The sequence below is a fragment of the Pteropus vampyrus genome, unplaced genomic scaffold, assembly GCF_000151845.1.
Source record: "Pteropus vampyrus isolate Shadow unplaced genomic scaffold, Pvam_2.0 Scaffold339, whole genome shotgun sequence".
Classification (NCBI taxonomy): Eukaryota; Metazoa; Chordata; class Mammalia; order Chiroptera; family Pteropodidae; genus Pteropus; species Pteropus vampyrus.
In genome coordinates this window covers 616,054-634,390 of record NW_011889120.1, presented here as the reverse complement: position 1 = coordinate 634,390, position 18,337 = coordinate 616,054, and the positions used below count along the sequence as shown (strand labels likewise).

Genomic DNA, 18,337 nt, shown 5'->3' with positions numbered 1-18,337 from the left:
TCCCTAATTCCAGACACTGTCAGTGTTTGAACTACTGTATATCTACCCAGGTTGTATTTCTAAAGACAAATTTGGTTGCTTTCACTTGCTCAAAAACTTCAATATTTCCTATTGCCTGTTAACATCCAGGCTCCTTATTTGGCATTCAGAGTTCTCAAATATCAAACATCAACCTTCTTTTCTAGACTTCTTTTCCACTGCTTCCCTTCATATACTACTTGGACTAGCCAAACTAGACTCTGCTAGTCTATAAGCACATTCCTTTCCTTTTCTCACATTGTTTCTTCTCTCTGAAATGGTTTTAGTCCCATTACTATCAACTCAAATCCCAACAATCCTCCAAAGTCCAAATATTTGTGGTATGAATCACTGCATAAGTGAATAAATGCATAAAAACAAAAGCTACCTGTGTATTAGTTGGCTTTCCTGTCCAATCATACACCCTGGTAACAATAATCACAAAATGAATACCTAAAATGATGAGAGTGGGGCCCGGCCATGCCAGGTTCCATGCCCTCTTTTTGCTGAAGAACCACTGGTTTTTTGTTTTTTTTTGTTGTTGTTGTTGTTGTTGTTGACTTCTGTGATCTCTCCAAGCAGCAAGATCTTCCTTACATGTCAATAGCTGTTTAATTTACTCATTTACTTACCGAGGATATTCTGTTCCCCAAAAGAAAGGCTTCTGGAGCTCTCCTGCCGGAAATCCTGGGAGAAACGCAAACAAAAAAAAAATTGTTAAGGGATACAGAGACTGAATTGATGATTATCTGGTTCTACTAGCTTTAGCCTTGAAGTTTCAAAGTCCCATCTGAAAAGTACCTCTTATGGATCTGGGAGCCCTCCAAGAGATCCAACTGTCTCTAAGATGATATCAATTCAATTGAATTTAAAATAAGTACATTACACATCAGTTTCAAGGAAATCATTTTCCATAGATAGACCATTGGCAGTGTCCAGCCTGCTATGAACTGGATTCCTTTGTACACAGAGTGTGCAGGCAGCTTACGGCTGTCCAGCAACTGCTGCTAATACAGAAAGGGCCAGCTTCATGGACACACAACCTGTGCGGTCACACAGGATCCCCCCCCACACACACACCCATGCAGAAGGACCCTGCACTTGATTTAATGCTCTGCTGTCACTGTCCTGAAACTCTTAATAATTTTATCTTTGAATGTGATTTTGTGGGTGGAGTCTAAAGGGACAAGGAAGCATGCATATGAGCAAAGGAGCCATGAGCAATATGTCCTAGATGCCCTAATTCACCTACAGCATTCTGATACTCCCCTGGAGCGCAGAACTCCAGCAGACCCACAATTTGTGGGAGTTTATTAGGAAGACTCAAAACAAGTCCAAGGTAAGCATGTTACATCTAAGACTGAAAGGTGGGGACTCTGACAGCCCCAAGAGGGATCTTTCCATTGGAACCAGAATTTGCTTCAATCACCAAAAGGTAGCAATGCCATTCTAAGAAATATGAATGACCAGGAAACCCTGTCATACTCTTTCTTACACCTATTACTTCCCTATATTGGCCAAGCACATACACTGAAAACAACGACACAGAAGGAAAGAAAAAGAGTGACCCGTAGTTTCTTTTCCTTTCAGTCCTTCCTTATTCAACAGAGAGTGTTCATACAATGTATGCATATTAAAAGGAGAAATAAAAACAGCTGAGTTAATTTTCTGCAGTGTTTTCATTGTTCTGGTAAGAACAAAATACATATGTATATACAAGCTACAAAATACAAACTGTATAATTTCAGAGATTCCACATGCAAGTTAAAAGCTCTTATATTTGCATTTAAAACTGGCATTGCATAATATAGAAATGAATAGTAAAAGTATGGTGATTTAAATTTTTAATTTTCTTACAATATTAAATAGCAAATAAAAAAATACCATGACAAGTATAGAGAAAGAGGGCAGGATAAAGCTTTTTATTTTAGCACCTTTAATAGTACTTTTTGCTGCTTTCTGAACAGGGAACCTCCATATTTTTAGTTTGCACTGGGCCCTGCAAATTATGTAGCTGGCCCTGGGTGCAGATGAGTGGAAGAAATGCTTTGCTTTGCCATTGCAACCTGCCACTAAATTTAGCACCCTGACTTGATCCTCGGAGCTGCACTTACAAGTCATCACAAGTGAGAATGCAAGGAATAGTACTGAGAGAGAGGAGAGAGAGGAGAGAGAGGGGAGAAGAGAGAAGGGGGGGAGAGAAAGAGAGAGAGAGACACGTCTTCTGCAACGTCCTTGCCTGCTTCAGAGCCTCTGCTCAAGGCCCCTTGAGACTGAGAGTTCCTTTATGAGTTAAAATTCTTTCCCTTCCTTCTCTCTCTCAGCATTCTTTCTACTTCCCCTCCATGACATGACACTATGAGAAGTGAGAGGAGGAAAGCAAGTTCTTAATTTAAAATGAAATGCTAATTCTAAGGAACTCATATATATATTCTTTATATTTTCTTAATAACATCATAGTTTGAGATTTTAAGGTGCAAAAAACCTAACTGCAGAACAGAGATGGATCCAGCTAGTAGTTCTCTCTCTTCCTGCTGCTTTTACATAAAGGAAAATGTATATGACTTTGAAGGGCAATGTCATATTAATCTTCATAATATCTACATTTCCTTAAATATGTGTGGCTTCTTTACATCAATTTTCCTTTGTTTTTTCTGCTGATTACTTTTGGTAAGTCATTCTGACTTGGAGATATATATGCAAATATATATTACACATATATGCAAACCACAGTGTTTACATGAACATTCTCTCACACAATAAATCATCAAAAAGCAATGATATTTCCTAATAAGAACAATGATCATAAACCAATGTGATTTAATTATTAAATCATTATAGCCTTCCATAATGTGCCCAGCTGGAAGCATTTATGTCCATTGTCAGCCTCTTTACAGGGAAACAGCTGACACCTGCATAAGCCTCCATTTCTGCCACTATTACTGTTAGAGGCCCCACACTCACAGCCATCACATACACACCCCCGCCCCCGATCAGCTGTATCTTTTCAGCTTGTTGGGACCATGGAACCCAACACTGATCAACAGAAGAATCTGATGCCCTTAGGACTGTTCTGCTGAAGTGACTGGATTAACAATTCAAGCTGCTTTTTTGGAGATGTCAACTGGCAAGAGTGATAGATCGAATCCAACAGGGCCAACTCAATATCTTATCTCATAAAGTGGATAAGTTGTATTTAGCCAAGGCAGAAGTAAAAATAATTAAATAAATGGAAAGGGAATTCTTTTTTTTTCCTCTCCCTTTTTAATAGGCTTTTCTTATGTTTGCTTGCATATCCATTTTATTTCCTTTCTTCCCCATTTCACCACTGCCTGACCACCCACTTCGCACTTTTAAAGCAGCTCCTTTTTCCATCAGTATATTTATGGGAGGCATTCCTCGCAGTGTAAATGTGTGTGTGTATATGTACACCACACACACATACATATACATGTATACGAAAAATATGACAGAGGGAGGGAGAGGTAAGAGAAATTTAACTACTGGATTGGCAAAAATTAATAAGTGTGACAACAGGTAATATTGGCCAGGATGTAGGATGCATGTTGGTGGGAGTGTAAATTGTTGCACGCATTTTAGAGAGCAATTTAATCATCTCTTAATGCTTTAAATATCATTTTTAAAAGTGAGTAGCTACATGCTGATATAGAAAACGCTCTGAGAGATATTAAGTGAAAAAATATTAAGTGAAAAAACAGCATTCAGTTGTGTATGGGTTCCTTTTATGTGTAAATGTATCTATATGTATATACAGTCAGTTCTGCCATAACACTTGTGGTGAAAAGGCAAATTTGTTCCAATATGACTGATACACTAGGGGGAAAACTGGGGCAGAAGTCCAAGTCCAAGTTTGCTTATGCACCATTTTCTCCTCAAGAAATGCTAGATGGAAGCAGAAAACTGCACCCAGATGAACTGAGCCACACAGGAATACACAAAGAGCACACGTCCCAACACGGACCAGATACCTCCATTCGCTTCGTGTGTTAGAAGCCACACCCATCCACGTCTGTGTTAAAACTTTCCTTCCAATTTCACATAACCCTCCTTTTACCGCTACACAATAACTCGCCAGCAGCAAGCCCTCCAGTGCTCGCTTCTATAAGCAAACTTTAGCTCTTTTCTGGGGAAAGCACCATATTTATTGTGGCATTTATGTATTTACCCATTTAACACATATAAAACCGCTATTGTTTTTATTCAGCTCCTAGCTTTTGTTTTCATGCGCTGCCAATAAAGTTTTTGATTGTTGTGTCCCTAACTCCATTTTTCCTGTAAGCCTTGTGGCTTTTATTGCACAATTTTGCAGAGCACAGTGACGTTTAGGAACACATATGTCACATTATAGCAGAACTGACTTATTACATATATGTGTGCATCTATGTGTATATGTACACACGTATTCCTGCCAGTGATTCTCAAATTTTATCTTGCATCGGAATCATCCAGAGGGCTTATTAAGATACAGATTGCTGGGCCCCACCCTCAGAGTTTCTGAGTCAGAAGGTCCAGAGATGGGGCTGAGAATTTGCATCTCTAATAAGCTCCCCTGTGATGCTGATGCTGCTGGTCCAGGGACCCCACTTCAAGAACTAGTGCCCAATCACTGGCTCATGCACACTGTGGAGTCAGTGGCTAAATACGTTCATTGCTGAGTTGCTGTAACTGAGAAAAGTGTGCAATAAACTGTCCATCAGGAGAGAAATGGCTTAATTATGGTAGAACCATATTATGGACTGCTGTCCAGCAAAGGAAGAGAAAGAGGTAGATCTTAATAGTCTAGCATGGAAAAATCTCCAAGATGTATTGTTGGAATAAAGCAAGTCACAGATACAGATATATAAATATTTATTTTTAAATAACTGTCCTGTCAGTGTGAGCATATATATGTAAATGGACAGAAAAGGTTTGTAAAATACATATCAAAGTGATCATAGCGGTTACCTTGTGGAGATAATTGGGATTTCGGGTGACGCAGTGGTTTAAGGGGCTTTGGACATAAATGTAATGTTTTACATTTTGATTAGTTGAAGGTAGTCAACTTGTGTAATAAAAATAACTTTTAGAAATAACTGTGTATTGTAGAAAATTCTTCTAAAAGTTACTCAAAAACAGTTTACAGTTAACTAAATTTACATAGTAGTATTTTGTTCTTACATCTGTCAACACCAGCAAGTTTCATTTCTATTTCAGGCAAAAATACAGATGATGGTCATAAAATCCCAAAGATTAAAATTCTGACAAAAGAAAATATTAGTATGTATATGTTGTAACAACTCTATTGTTTGTTAGTAAAAAATTCTCTTTTTCAAATCTGCACCTCGAAAAACCATGAAGACCTGCTTTTGGTTTTCTACTTGGGTTAACCTTTTGTTTTTTTCAAAAGTTTCTCATACCTCTGTTATCAGTGAATATTGACTAATCTAGTTGGAGTCTTAGCAAAATGCTGGCCATAAAAAATATAGAGTGCTTTCATTTAGGACACAATGGCCAAAGAACTGAGCACATTCACTGGGCAATTTAACCAGGCAGGTTCAACTATTTAACCATAACATATAGTCATAAATCTATAACCTAACTGTAGCTAGCTTTCCAGGAAAAGTTAAATGCCTTGATGAGTCTGGGTTTCAGTATCTATTTTGTTATTGCAAAATCACACTAATTAGGTTTTTCAGTATAGACAAATATAGAGACAAAAATAAAATTAGCCCATTATCCCACAGCTCACACCTAAGAAAACAAACATATTTGTGTATTCAGGTATAGAAAACTGACACTGTACAAAGATACATGAAAAAAATTAATAACTTCCTTTTCTTCCCATCCCTCTCTCCCCAACCTGTAACTTTCCACTGCTGTCTGCATATCTTGTTTCAGACGTTTCCTCAAATGTCATCTCTCACTAAGGCCCTCCCTGGTGCTTTTCAAAGGAGAGAGGTGTTATCCTACCCTCTTTTCTTGCTTTATATCTCACCACGATACCTCCACCAATGATACTCTACATTTTAATTACTCTGTATAAATTGTCTGTATTTCCCCAACTAGAATGCAAGCTCCATAACAAAAGTGATTTTTATGTTACTTATTTTTACTATTCTTCCAGAGATATCTCCAGAGCTAGAACAATACCTGGTACTTGGTAAGCACTCAATAAATATTTGTTAAGTGAATAGGGTCTGCACCTTGTGAAACTCAAAGGGGTGACTGGGTTAAGCATTACCTATAATTATGCATACCCCTTGCTAGCCACAGTCTAAAACATTACGTGATACTATGTGCTACTCTGAAGTTTCCATGTTCAGTACCAGAACATGGATATGTACAATTATTCAACTTCCGGTTTTCATTTTCCTACTACATTAGGGACTTAGTTGATTCCATTCTCTCACATTCATGGTAGAACTACTGTAGTTTTGAGGTTGGCGCATTTTTTTTCCTAATAAACTCGCAATCGAAATGCAGTTATTAACAAGATGAAAAGCCCTGCCCCGCTCCATGCAAGTTTCATCATCCCTGTGTCCTCTTAGCTCTCCCTACCATCAAGGAATAAAAGTAGGATATTCTCCCTTTTAATGGTTGTGGCATACGCTTAATAGAGAAAATGAGACAAAAATATTGATTTAGATCAGAGTCCTTTAGTCCTAACAATATTGAACTAATATAACCTCTTTTTCCTATACTCTTTGTATGCTTTCATGTAACTGCCACACTACTTTTAAGTTCTATACCCATAAGTATATGGCTCAGGAAAGTTATCATATAGCAAATATTTTGAAAGCATTACCTTCCAAAGTTTTATGTTATTTGGAAGTCATGAAGTTTTTTAAATATATATTGACACAAATGATGATTAGTTAAGACAACTATAGTCAGATTCACCCTTCTTTCCCCTGTTGTTTCCATGTTTGGTCAGATTTAACAAGGCAGGAAGCATCCAACTTTCACTACCAGTTTCAAAACCCAGAGCACCTGCCTCTTCCTTTTCTCTACAGCAAATTTTTGTAAACTTACTAATATGATGCAAGGCAACTCGGACTCATCTAAATTTGGGAGTTAATTCTTAAATTCAACCTCTCTTTCGACTCCTTTGAAGGAATTAATGTTACTAGATTTGTTCAGCCAGGATCCTTCCAGCAGCCTCCGGGGCAAAAGTGGCACAGCCAGCCAGCGGCAAATAACAAAGTTCAGTCCAAAAAAAGGTGACAGAGGGTAAAGTCTAAAGAAGAATCCAATGGGTTTAAGCATGTGTGGACCAAAGTACACACTCAACTGTTTATTCAATTAAATCCATTTCCATATTTGCTGTACCTGCTTTCACCAGAGATATACTTGGGTTTTCCACTGAGTGTGTATCTGTGTCTGATTTCTTTCGCTATGGGTGTTCATGATATTTTTGCTAAGGGACTGACTATATCACTACATTCCATTGTATTATTAGTTTTGTCAAGTAATAGAATGTTTGGTCTTTTGCATGGATTTATTGATGTATTCATGTGGCTTTATTCCAGTACATATTGTAACATTATTTTCAAACGCCTAAGTGTATGCTTATATTACTGAACTAATCCATGTATCAATCCACATTTCAGGGCTTATTGCTGATGTGTCATCCTAGCAACATTATTATACTTCTTGGTGAGATTCACTTGTAGTTACTTCTGCTGACCTACTTGATTTTACTTATTCTATACAAATACTTCTAGTTCTATAGTTCATTAAGTGAACATATTTTATGACCCTAATTTTGGATATGTTGGTATATTTAAATCCCATTATAAAAATAACTAGAAATAGTTGGGTTTGGTAATGATGATGCAATTTCTACACATAATCAACTGACGACTAACATTTACTGAGGACCTATGATGTTCTAAGAAGCACAGGTAAGCTTTGACTGTACAAACATCCTCAAAGAACCTACAACCTGGAGACGGAGAAATGATATAACCAGGAAAAAAAAGGGTCCTATTTTGCAAGATCTAGAAAGGAACAGGAACTGATACTAAACCTCTCTAAAGAATATTTTTAATTAAAATATTTTAAATTCAGCAAAGAAAAGAAATATCAACTACACGGGAATAGAGGTGTTTTGGGAGAAGGGTTATCTATAAGCGTGTCTACACTAAGCGGAAAAGATATGGTTTATAGGATTAGCTGGGGCTTGATGTAGGAATGGTTTAGGGCACTTGGTTCTCCAAGTGTAGTCCCAGAGCAGCCGCAGCAGCAGCATCTGGACACTTGTTAGAGATGCAAATTATCTAGCCCCACTCCAGACCTACTGAATCAGGAACTCTGGAAGTGGGCTCCAAGCTTCCAACAGGCCCTCCAGGTTACTCTGCTGCATGCTAATGGAGACCCACTGAGGTCAGGTTAAGGATTCTCAACCACAAGAGCACACTAAAATCCCTGAGGAGCTTTTTAAAAATATACCCAGGAACAAGCCCCTGCTCTAGACTTATTAAGCCACAACTTCTGGGATAGAGCCCTGAGTATCAGCATGTTTTAAAAGCTCCCCAGGCAATTCTAACACATAATTTCAGAACTCTTGGTTTAGGAAAAACAAGAAACTGCATATATTTTACTTAACTGATATATATATATACAGTTTCTTGTTTTTATATATATATCTATATATATAAATCAGCCCTCCCATCTCATTGTCCTCTCTTCATCACTCCTCAGCACTACGCTTGCAACACACGATTAGATATTTTTATTAGAATTTTTCAGGCTATACTTTCAAAACTGAAACTTTACATGGCTTACAAATTATGACTATACGAAAAGACAAAAATAGTTTTAATTGCAACTGCCTTGGAAAATCCAGGACAAATGCTCACGCTAAGAGACAATGAGTGTTACATCTTATTCAGGATTAGTTCTGATAATCAGATAAACCAGATACCACTCTTCTAGAATCTAGGGGACCATCAGTTGGGACACAGAAATTGCTGCAATTACAAAGCACTTTTGGTTATGTTTTTTGCTGGATAGGGATTTCACTGTCATCACTGCTAAGATTAATAGTGGCTTTTTTTTTTTCAATTTGGCATCTTGCAGTAGTTTGGTGAATGCCAGCCTTCCCCTTCCAGAAAGTATCAAGTTCTAACAGCTGTGACTCATGTCAAGGGATTCAGTAAGATGCCTTAGCCATCTGCTGGCTTCCTGTAGGTAACCTCCTGCCACCATATCTATCAGCTTAGAAGTGACAAGCAGAAAGCAGCTTCTAAAATCTGCCCTCCATCTTGAAATCTTCTCTTCTGTCTCTTCTATTCTTTTTCTGCCATAATAACCTTCAGACAGCCACAAAGAGAACCTTCTCTTCTTTACCAGGGTGATAGAATGTCCCTGCTTGAGCATGACTAAGGGACTATTGTGATGCATTTCAGTAGTAAAATTGGGACAGTCCCAGGCAAACCACGATGAGTTACTTCCCCTACCTTCTCCCAACCAAGCTGGACTTTTTTTTCACTTGCTGCATTTTTATAGCTCAGTAGTTCTCAAACTTTGGCATCTAGCAGAGGTTTATTGGTTAAAATCTTAAAACATGAATTACTGGGCCCACTCTCAGAGTTTCTGATTCTGTAGGTCAGGGATGGGACCAGGTAATACCCATTTATCACAAGTGAGGCTGATGCTGCTGACCCAGGGACCACATGCTGAGAACCGCTGCTATAGTTCAACATCTGGCAGAGAAAACACAAATTTCTTCCCGCCATGAAGCTCAGTATCTCATATTCTATTCCAACAGGTCCTTTCATACACACAATTGCTTTCCTCAGTTTTCAAAACTGACACTAGAGGCAGTGATATTTACCCCAGGCCTGGGAAAATAGCAGATATTCAACAAATACTTCTGTGGGTTCATTGATCCATATCTGGGTATGAGATAATGGTCTCAAAAATAAAAATGTGATTAATATTTCCCCCCATATTAAACAAAAAAACAGAGTCTCTTTATTCATCTCCTCCAACAGCATCTTTATGATGCATAACTTGGTAAATGAAAACCATCTCATCTGCTGTTAGTGGAAATATAAATTGGTACCACTTTTCTCAAGAGAAGTCGGGTAAGATGTATTTTAAAATCACTAAATTGGGCATATTTGATTCAGCAATTTCTCCACATCTAGGAATTTATTCTAAAGAAGTAGTCTCAGATTTGCACGAAGACTTAGCCACAAAACGTCTTTAACAATAGTGAAACAGCCTAAATATCTGTTGGTAGGAAATCAGTTTAAAAAATTAAGGAGCTTTTACTTGGTGGAATACTATGCATGATGACTTAGAAGAATATGTAATAAATGAAAAATTATCCATATCACAATGTTCAGTGTGGGGGGAAAGCAGTATTATTGAATGAATCCATATTTAATTTCAATTTTAAAATGTGTTGATAAATATAAATTTGAGGGGTACTCAAGAAAATTAATGACCATGGCTATTTTTTAAAGGATATTAACTTAAAAAAATTTTTTTAGCTCATCTAAGTTTTCTAGATGTTCTACAATAAATATGAACCACTATTGTAATAAGGGTCAATGACAATTGATTTTTTTCAAAGAAGAATGCATGAGATTGTAAGCATCAAGATAAATTATAAGACTGCTCCCTCACTTCCTGTCTCCATCACATGGCTCTTTTGCAGCTTCCTGATGCTCTCCTCACTCTGGCTCACATCCAGGCCACTCGCCCCCCAATGAGTGTCCCACTCGCACCCCATCTCTTTAATCAGATTGACCCTGATAATCATTCTCTGTTTCCTGCTACCAGCCCTGCAGCAAACCTGCCCAGTCCTCTATGTCTGGAAGTAGCATTTGTCCTGCCCTACAAGTGTGTTTTCAGAAGTGTGTCCTGCAGGTGGCAAATGGGACCCTTCAGACATTGGTACTGGGACCAACCGCAGTAACAGGAATGCCATGAGATTGCAAGGCTTCCCAGTTGAGAACATCTTTGTCCTCCAGTGGCAATACCCAGAATGCCATTCTTAGCTGCCTCCTTGGTCAGGCCTCAGAGACAAGAGCTATTTGAGGACCTCCAGAGTCCTTGACTAAACCAGGTCAATAATGTCTTAAAATAGTTGTAGCAGGTGTCCCACAACCTTGCTAAGTGCATCATCTGGCAATTTTGCAAACGATTCAAAGTTTGTTCATGACTTGACTTTAGCTCACTTACCAAAACTTTTACAATCTCACTGTAAATTTTGTAAAGTGAAACCTTTTTAAAGAGTACATCTAATTATTCTTTTTAAGGTAGCTTATGACATCTTTCAAACAACCCCTCTCAACTCTATCCCAACCCAAGGATGCAAAGAGGTCACGGGCACAGCCAAGGGGCTTACGGAGAGCAACACTCTTGGAGGCGAAAATGACAAGCTGCTGCTCAGTGCAAAGCCCTTTGGGACATGGACTTGGCAGGACCTGGAGACCCTCTGACCCTCACCTGGCTGTCCCTACATTTTACATCTTGTTTCCATACCAAACAGAAACAATCCCCCAGTCCATGGGTTAGGGCATGATATAATAATTATTCTAACATACGTTTATATCATACTTTTAAGAGTGTGCTCACATGTATCATTTCGTGTAATTCTCACATTTCTTATGCAGTATCCAACAGTGCAGGGTGAAGATTAAGAGCTCGCAATCAGAGAAGCTGGGTTATAGTCCCAGCTTTGCAATTTACTGGTTGTGTAGCCCTTGGCAATTTACTTAGCCTCTCTGAGCTTCAGTTTCCTCTGCTGTAAAATGGACCCCAAATGCCAAGCTTATAGAGCTGCTGTGAAGATTAGAGATAATATATGTTAAAGTAACCGGCACAATTCTTGGCACATAAATGGTTCACAGTTAAGAACTGCTACACAGAACAATTATAATGTCCATTTTATGGGAGTCCTTCAAGGCACCAGTGGAAAAGGTAGAAAACTGCTACTTGTATTATCACTACACAGCTATCTGAGAACAATCACATGGGAATGATCTTATTCACTCCCTTCTCCCCTCACCACTGTCACTGCCTAAATTTAGACCCTCCCCAGTCTTCTCTTGAGCCATCTGCTAAACTCCTCATCAGTCTAAGGGCCTCAACCTACTCCCTCTCCAAGCCATGATCTTTAAGACTAAGGAAGAGAAACTTACGTTTCTTGCCTCCCAAAGAAAACCATACTAGCTCCCTATGTCCTGTTCTTCATATACTTTTTCAACATAGCATCTCTCATCATTCCTTCTTCTCCCCTGCCCAACCATATGCAACTGGTGCCCCAGCATTTGTGACCATCTCACCCTAAGGAAGACACTATCCTCTGCTGTGTCTGTTGTCTTTACAACACCAAGTCCTTCTTCCTGCACATCCTTCGTGTCTTTTTTTTTTTTTCCTCTAGAGAATTTCTTTTTCCTCTCAAAGCCTGTTCCTCAAACGTCGCTTTCACTGAGAAGCCAATCTTGACTCCCCCAGATTAATTACCCCTCCTTTGTGGCTCCCAGGATGCACTGCACACCCTTCTATTGCACACTCACCATGGTATCTTACAAATGACTGGTAATACGTCTGTCTCTCCTAAGTCCTCTAAAGCAAGGACTCTTAATAGCTAAGATTCACTGAGTATCCACTACAAACCAGTCTCTCTTCCCAGTACTTTATATACATTATCTCCTTTAATCTTTATGACAACTCTATAAGATAACCACTACTATTAGCTCTATTTTAGATAATTAAACCGAGGCCTAACAATGTTTAAGTAACTTGCCCAAGGTTGCAAGTTATTAGTGGCCAAGCTAGGAATCAAAATCAAATTCACACTTAATCACTACACCATAACATACCCCAGCACCAAACTCAGTACCTGGCAAATTGTAATTTCTGTATTAGTTATCTCTTGTGTAAGAAAGTATCTCAAAACATAGTGGCTCAAAACAATAAACATTTACTATCTCACAGTTTCTCTGTGTCAGGAATTCGGAAACAGCTTATTTCAGGGGGGGTCTGTCTCAAGGTCTTTCGTGAAGTTACTGTCAAGATGTCACCCTGGGCTGCAGTCATGTGAAGGCTTGGCTAGAGACTCTACTTCAAGATGGCACATTCACATGGTGCTGGTATGAACAGGAGGCCTCAGGTCCTTCACATGTGGACCTCTCCAGCAGCTTCTTCAGTGCCTCCATGGCACAGATGCTGGCTTCCTCCAGAGTGATCAATCCAAGAGAGCAAGGCAGAAGCCACAAGGTCTCTTATGACCTTGCCACAGAAGTCATGCTCTGTCATTTCTACAGTATCCTACTGGTTACAAAGCTTGGCCTTCTTCAGTGCGGGAGGGCACTACACTGGGGTGTGGACAGCAGGAGGTGAGAATCATTGGAGACTCAATAAATATTAAGTGGAAAAAAATTACTGAGTTGCTCTGAGTGTCGAGATCTCTTCTAGATAATGACAAGTCTGGATTAGGTGACCACTTCAAGTTTCCTTCCACCTCCAAAACTATGGAAGACTATTCCCAAATTGTCCCCAAATATAGTGTCAACTGGATTCAGGAATATAATTTCATTAGATTCCAGTATAGGCCACAGGTGAGTGTTTGTTAACTTAGCTTCCACTTTATGGTTTTAAGCAGAATCAATGAAGTATGAGAAATTCTCTCGGTTTGAAACAGTTATTTCCTTAACAGCAAAACAAATCTGTTTGACTTCAGGATTAATTCTATAGTTTGATGCCAGCAAAAGCCAAGCCTCTGGACAAAGGCTTATCTTCTTTAGCAGAATATCCGTGATTAAAGTGGGGCAACCAAATCCCTTGTGTATAACTGCGAAGATAATAAAATCATTGGTTTTAGCCCTTAGGCCTGACATGTTTACAAGCCAAGGTTGTATTTGTTTAAAATAATTCCGTAATATGATTTGAGATGTATGAAGATAAAAACTAATATTGAAATCAGGTACTTTGCAGATATACATTGATACTGAATATATGAAATGAATTTTATTCTAAAAACTATTCCATGTTAGTTAAATTGAAAACCAAATGTGAGCTGTTCACTCCAACCCCCTCCTGCCCCCGGTACCACCACTTGATAAATCCGAAGTTGTTTAAAAATTGGGTCAGAATACTCGTCAAGGCTCCCTGGATACCACCCTCTAACAGTGCTCTACACCAGGGGATGGCAAACTACAGCCCATATAAATAGTTTTAATGGCATAGCCATGCTCGTTTATGAATTGTCTATGACTGTAATGGCAAAGTTGAGAATTTGCAGTGGAGACCACAAGGCTCACAAGGACAAAAATAATTACTCCCTGGCCCTTTACAGAAAAAGTTTGCTGATCCCTGATCTATGCCTCTGGGGGCTTAGCCTAAGATAACCTGTTATAAACTCAAAATGTCTATGCATGCTATTTGCTGTTGCAAAAATTTTATGGGGGAATGGAGGTGTCACTGTTTATGTCGAGGTATTACATACATACAGTAGAGGCACAAATTTTAATGGAAGAACACAGTATGTTTTTACACATGTATCACTTGTGCAATCACCTCCCAGATCAAGATAATGTTTCCTGTGCCCCCTCCCAGCCAGTACTCCCAACAAAGGGAGCCATTATTTTAACTTCTATCACTTAGATCACAGATTCGTTTGCCTGTTCCTGAAATTTATAGGGATGGAACCATGTAGTGTTTCACTGAGCATTGGGTCAGCATCATTCTTACTGTAGCATGAAGCATTTTATTCTTTTTTATTGCTATATAATATTCATTTTATGAATATACCACAATTTACTTACCTATTCTTCTGTTATGGACATTAGGTTCTTTCCAGGTTTTTGCCATTATGATTAAAGCTGCTATGATCATTTGTGCATATGTATTTTGGTGGGCATAAGGATCCATCATTGAAAGAGAAATTTCTGGGTTATAGGAGATATTAAAAAACTGCCAAACACTTTTCCAAATTGGTTGTATTTTTAATGCACAAAAATATGGTTTTAATATTTTTGTGCATTTAATATTTTTGTGCATTTTAATATTTTTAAAGTATTTAATAAAATACTTTGAGATCACAAGTCCAAAATATCCCACCCACCTCCCAAATTCTCATATCATGCTGTTTATTCTGTGACAGAATGGCTATCCTAGAGATTACTGGCATGTCAGTTTTACATATACAAGCCCTGACCAAAGCAATGTGCTGGTACTTGTCAAATTCATCTCTTTAAATCCTCGCCCAAAACTCTGTGGGCTAGGTAACCTCAACATGTGGCAGATGAGGACAATAATAGGGGTCAGGAAGGAGAAATACCTTGACCAACGTCGTACCCCTAAGTCAGTGGCGCTCAAGATCTCCCATTGAGGCTCTAGTTGTTTCCTTACTAAAAGTGAGTAGACCAGTTTTGCTGTTATCACAAAGTCAGGGAAGCACAAGCTTGGGCAACAATAACCTCAGCTCCTTGCTTTCCTCCTTAACCACCTTATCCATTCAAATATAATTAAATTCTGCAAAAGTTCCTAAGTATAACTCCTTGTACAGCAAACTTAAATATTATATCACACTGCACTCTGTATCCAAGGACATAGCTACCATTGAAAGATGTCCACAAATCACAATTTCACACAAAGGCATGGATTTGCAAAAAACAAAACAAAACAAATAAAGTGTTTCTATTTTTTACTCAAGTCTCTACTGTGTGCAGAAGCAGACTTAAATGGCATAAATCAGAAAATGATAATGGGAACTGAATGAAATTCTCATAAATCACGTTACTAAGTATAGTTACATCTTAGATGTGAAACCCAATTAAACAGATGGCCACATGCTGTCAGAATCAGCCCCTAATCAATAAAGATGTTCATTTCAGAAAATCACCTCAATTTTTCACTTCTTCACTGAAGCAAAAAGAAGACAGTTGGGGGCTGGGGGGAGTCCCAGAAAGCCCAGTGAGGAAATGTATATGAAGGAACTCCACCTGTCTTAATTTGTAGTCCAGAAAATCAGAAAGGAGAGAGCTAAAAAAAAGTCACCCAAAGGATTCCTTGTCATCTTGCCTGGGAATGCAATTTACAATGAGAGCAAGCTCTGGTCATCAGGAAAATAGAAACAGCTTGAATCACTTAATTAAAATACTGCTTCAAATAGTTCATTCCAAACCTGCTCTGCTCATGAGCTTTCGAGAAACCACTGGGTTACCCTGAAATGGCTGTTTCTTCAGTAAACCTCTGATAGGATCAGCCCTTCCCAGACCAGGAAAAGGCTGAGCAGGGGCGAATCCTGGAGGCAGAATTATAGACATACTTAAATCCCCAAAGGATAAAGTAAGCATTCACTGACACTGGAAAGTGAGTATAGAAACACTGGTGAAGAGTCTATCTCAATGCCTTTTCTTGCCTAAGAGCCAATCTATTACATTCACTAGATGGGTGAAAATTAAGTGTACCAATGCCAACTGGTGATGAAAATGAGAGTTGATGAAAACATTTCCATACGATTTCCATACGTTGGAATACTCACTTTGAAAAATATGATAAAGTTGCATATTTTCATACTCTACAAGCCAGTAATTCCGCTCCTAATATATACCCCCAACACTTGTTTCAAGGGACAGATATGAGAATATTCAGAGCAGTGCTGTTCATAATAGCAAAAACCTGGGGGAAGATACATAGGTCTGTCAACAGAAAAGGTCTGTAGAACAAATAAGTAATCTGGGATATGGTCATGCAACAGAATATTACAGAACAGTGAAAGTGAAAAAAATTCTACTGCCATATGCTACATGGATGAAACTTAAAAACATGTTGATTGAAAAAACACTGTAGCTTAAAATTGCATGCAAGATGCATATCATTTTTATTATGCTAAAACATAAGCAAAACTAAACAATATACAGTTTAGGCATACTTAAATGGATTAAAATTTATTTTTAAAAAAATGATAAACAGAAATCAGAATAGTGGTTTCCTCTATGGTGTGGGAGAGAAATGGGATGGGGAGGAGCACGGACAGATGCAATGATATAGGGAAAGTTCTAGTTCTTGGTTGGATGTTAGACTCAGGCATACATTTATCATATGTTTTCTTATATACTTTATATGTTCTAGCATGTTACATATATTCTTTTGCATGTACTGAATAGTACATAAAACATTTTCTTTTAAAATGAATAATCTAAAAATTGCCTATTGCCCAACAGGTTATTCCAAATATTATCATTCATATTATATAAATATAATTTATATTGTTATAAATAGTACTTATAATTAATGTTCCAAATACTGTAAGTTCCCATATGCAGCTTAGTTCTCCATGTGGAGCTATATCAAAACATCATGTTGTGCATTTTAAATATAGACAATCTTTATTTGTGACATACCTCGATAAAGCTGAGGGGGAAAAGGCAATGGTATTTTCATGATAATAAATATTTCTATAGTGAGGACTTACATTTGAAATATTCAAAATATTTAACGACTCATTTGGTTATATAAATTAATGTAGAAAACAAAAATTACCACCATCTGCCTGTTTTCCTTCTGTTATTACTTTCTCAGACCGAAGTCCTGCAGAGACTGCCATTCTCAAAAGTGGCCACATGAGGGCGACTCTAGGAAGATGTGCCTGCTAGGAGTGGGCAGCCACAGCCTCAGGGCAGTCCTCTCTGGCCAGGAAGTCCTGTAAGGATGAGGGCCAGCACAAAGGATCTATACTAGGCAGGCTGGACACCTCACTGAGAAGGCGGCATTCAAGCAAAGATCTGAAGGAAGTGGGAGTGAGAACCATGTAGATCTCTTGGGGAACTTACTAGGCAAAGAGAGCCCTGAGTATAAATACCAGGAGGGAAGAGTGTCTCATGCTCTAGGATCAGGAAGGAGGCCAGTGAGGCTGGAACAGAGGGAAGATAAAGGCAACATGATAAGAGGCTCTGGGCCATTGCAAATAATTTGGCCTCATTCTGAATGAGATGGGAAGCTGAGAACAGGTTCTGAGCAAAGGAGAGAAATGAGATGACTGTAAAGCACCTTAAAATGGCTGCAATATGATAGTTAGAATAGACTGAAGGGGAATAGGACAGAAGCAAGGAGGCCAGAGAGGAGGCTATTACAGCTATCCAGGGCCGGGAGGGAGATGATGGGGCATGGCCAAGGCTGGCAAGTCTCTTTAAATTCCATCCCCTATATTCAACAAAAAACATAGAGATGTGCTTAAAACCATGAGATTAGATGGTATTACCAAGAGAGGGAGTAAAGATGGAGACCAAAAGAGATGCAGGGGAGATGAGGAAACAACAAGGGCTCAAGGAGAAGGGACCCACACCCTCTACAA

At 38.6% G+C, this 18,337-nt stretch overlaps 1 protein-coding gene across 1 annotated transcript in view; it reads right to left on the bottom strand.

Moving 5' to 3' along the window:
* The window catches only part of PHEX (phosphate regulating endopeptidase homolog X-linked), a 178,351-nt gene that overhangs the window by 29,143 nt on the left and 130,871 nt on the right, over positions 1–18,337 (bottom strand). The window contains exon 16 of the mRNA XM_023522333.1: positions 651–705. Coding sequence (XP_023378101.1) covers positions 651–705 — 55 coding nt within the window. The remainder of the gene's footprint in view (positions 1–650; positions 706–18,337) is intronic.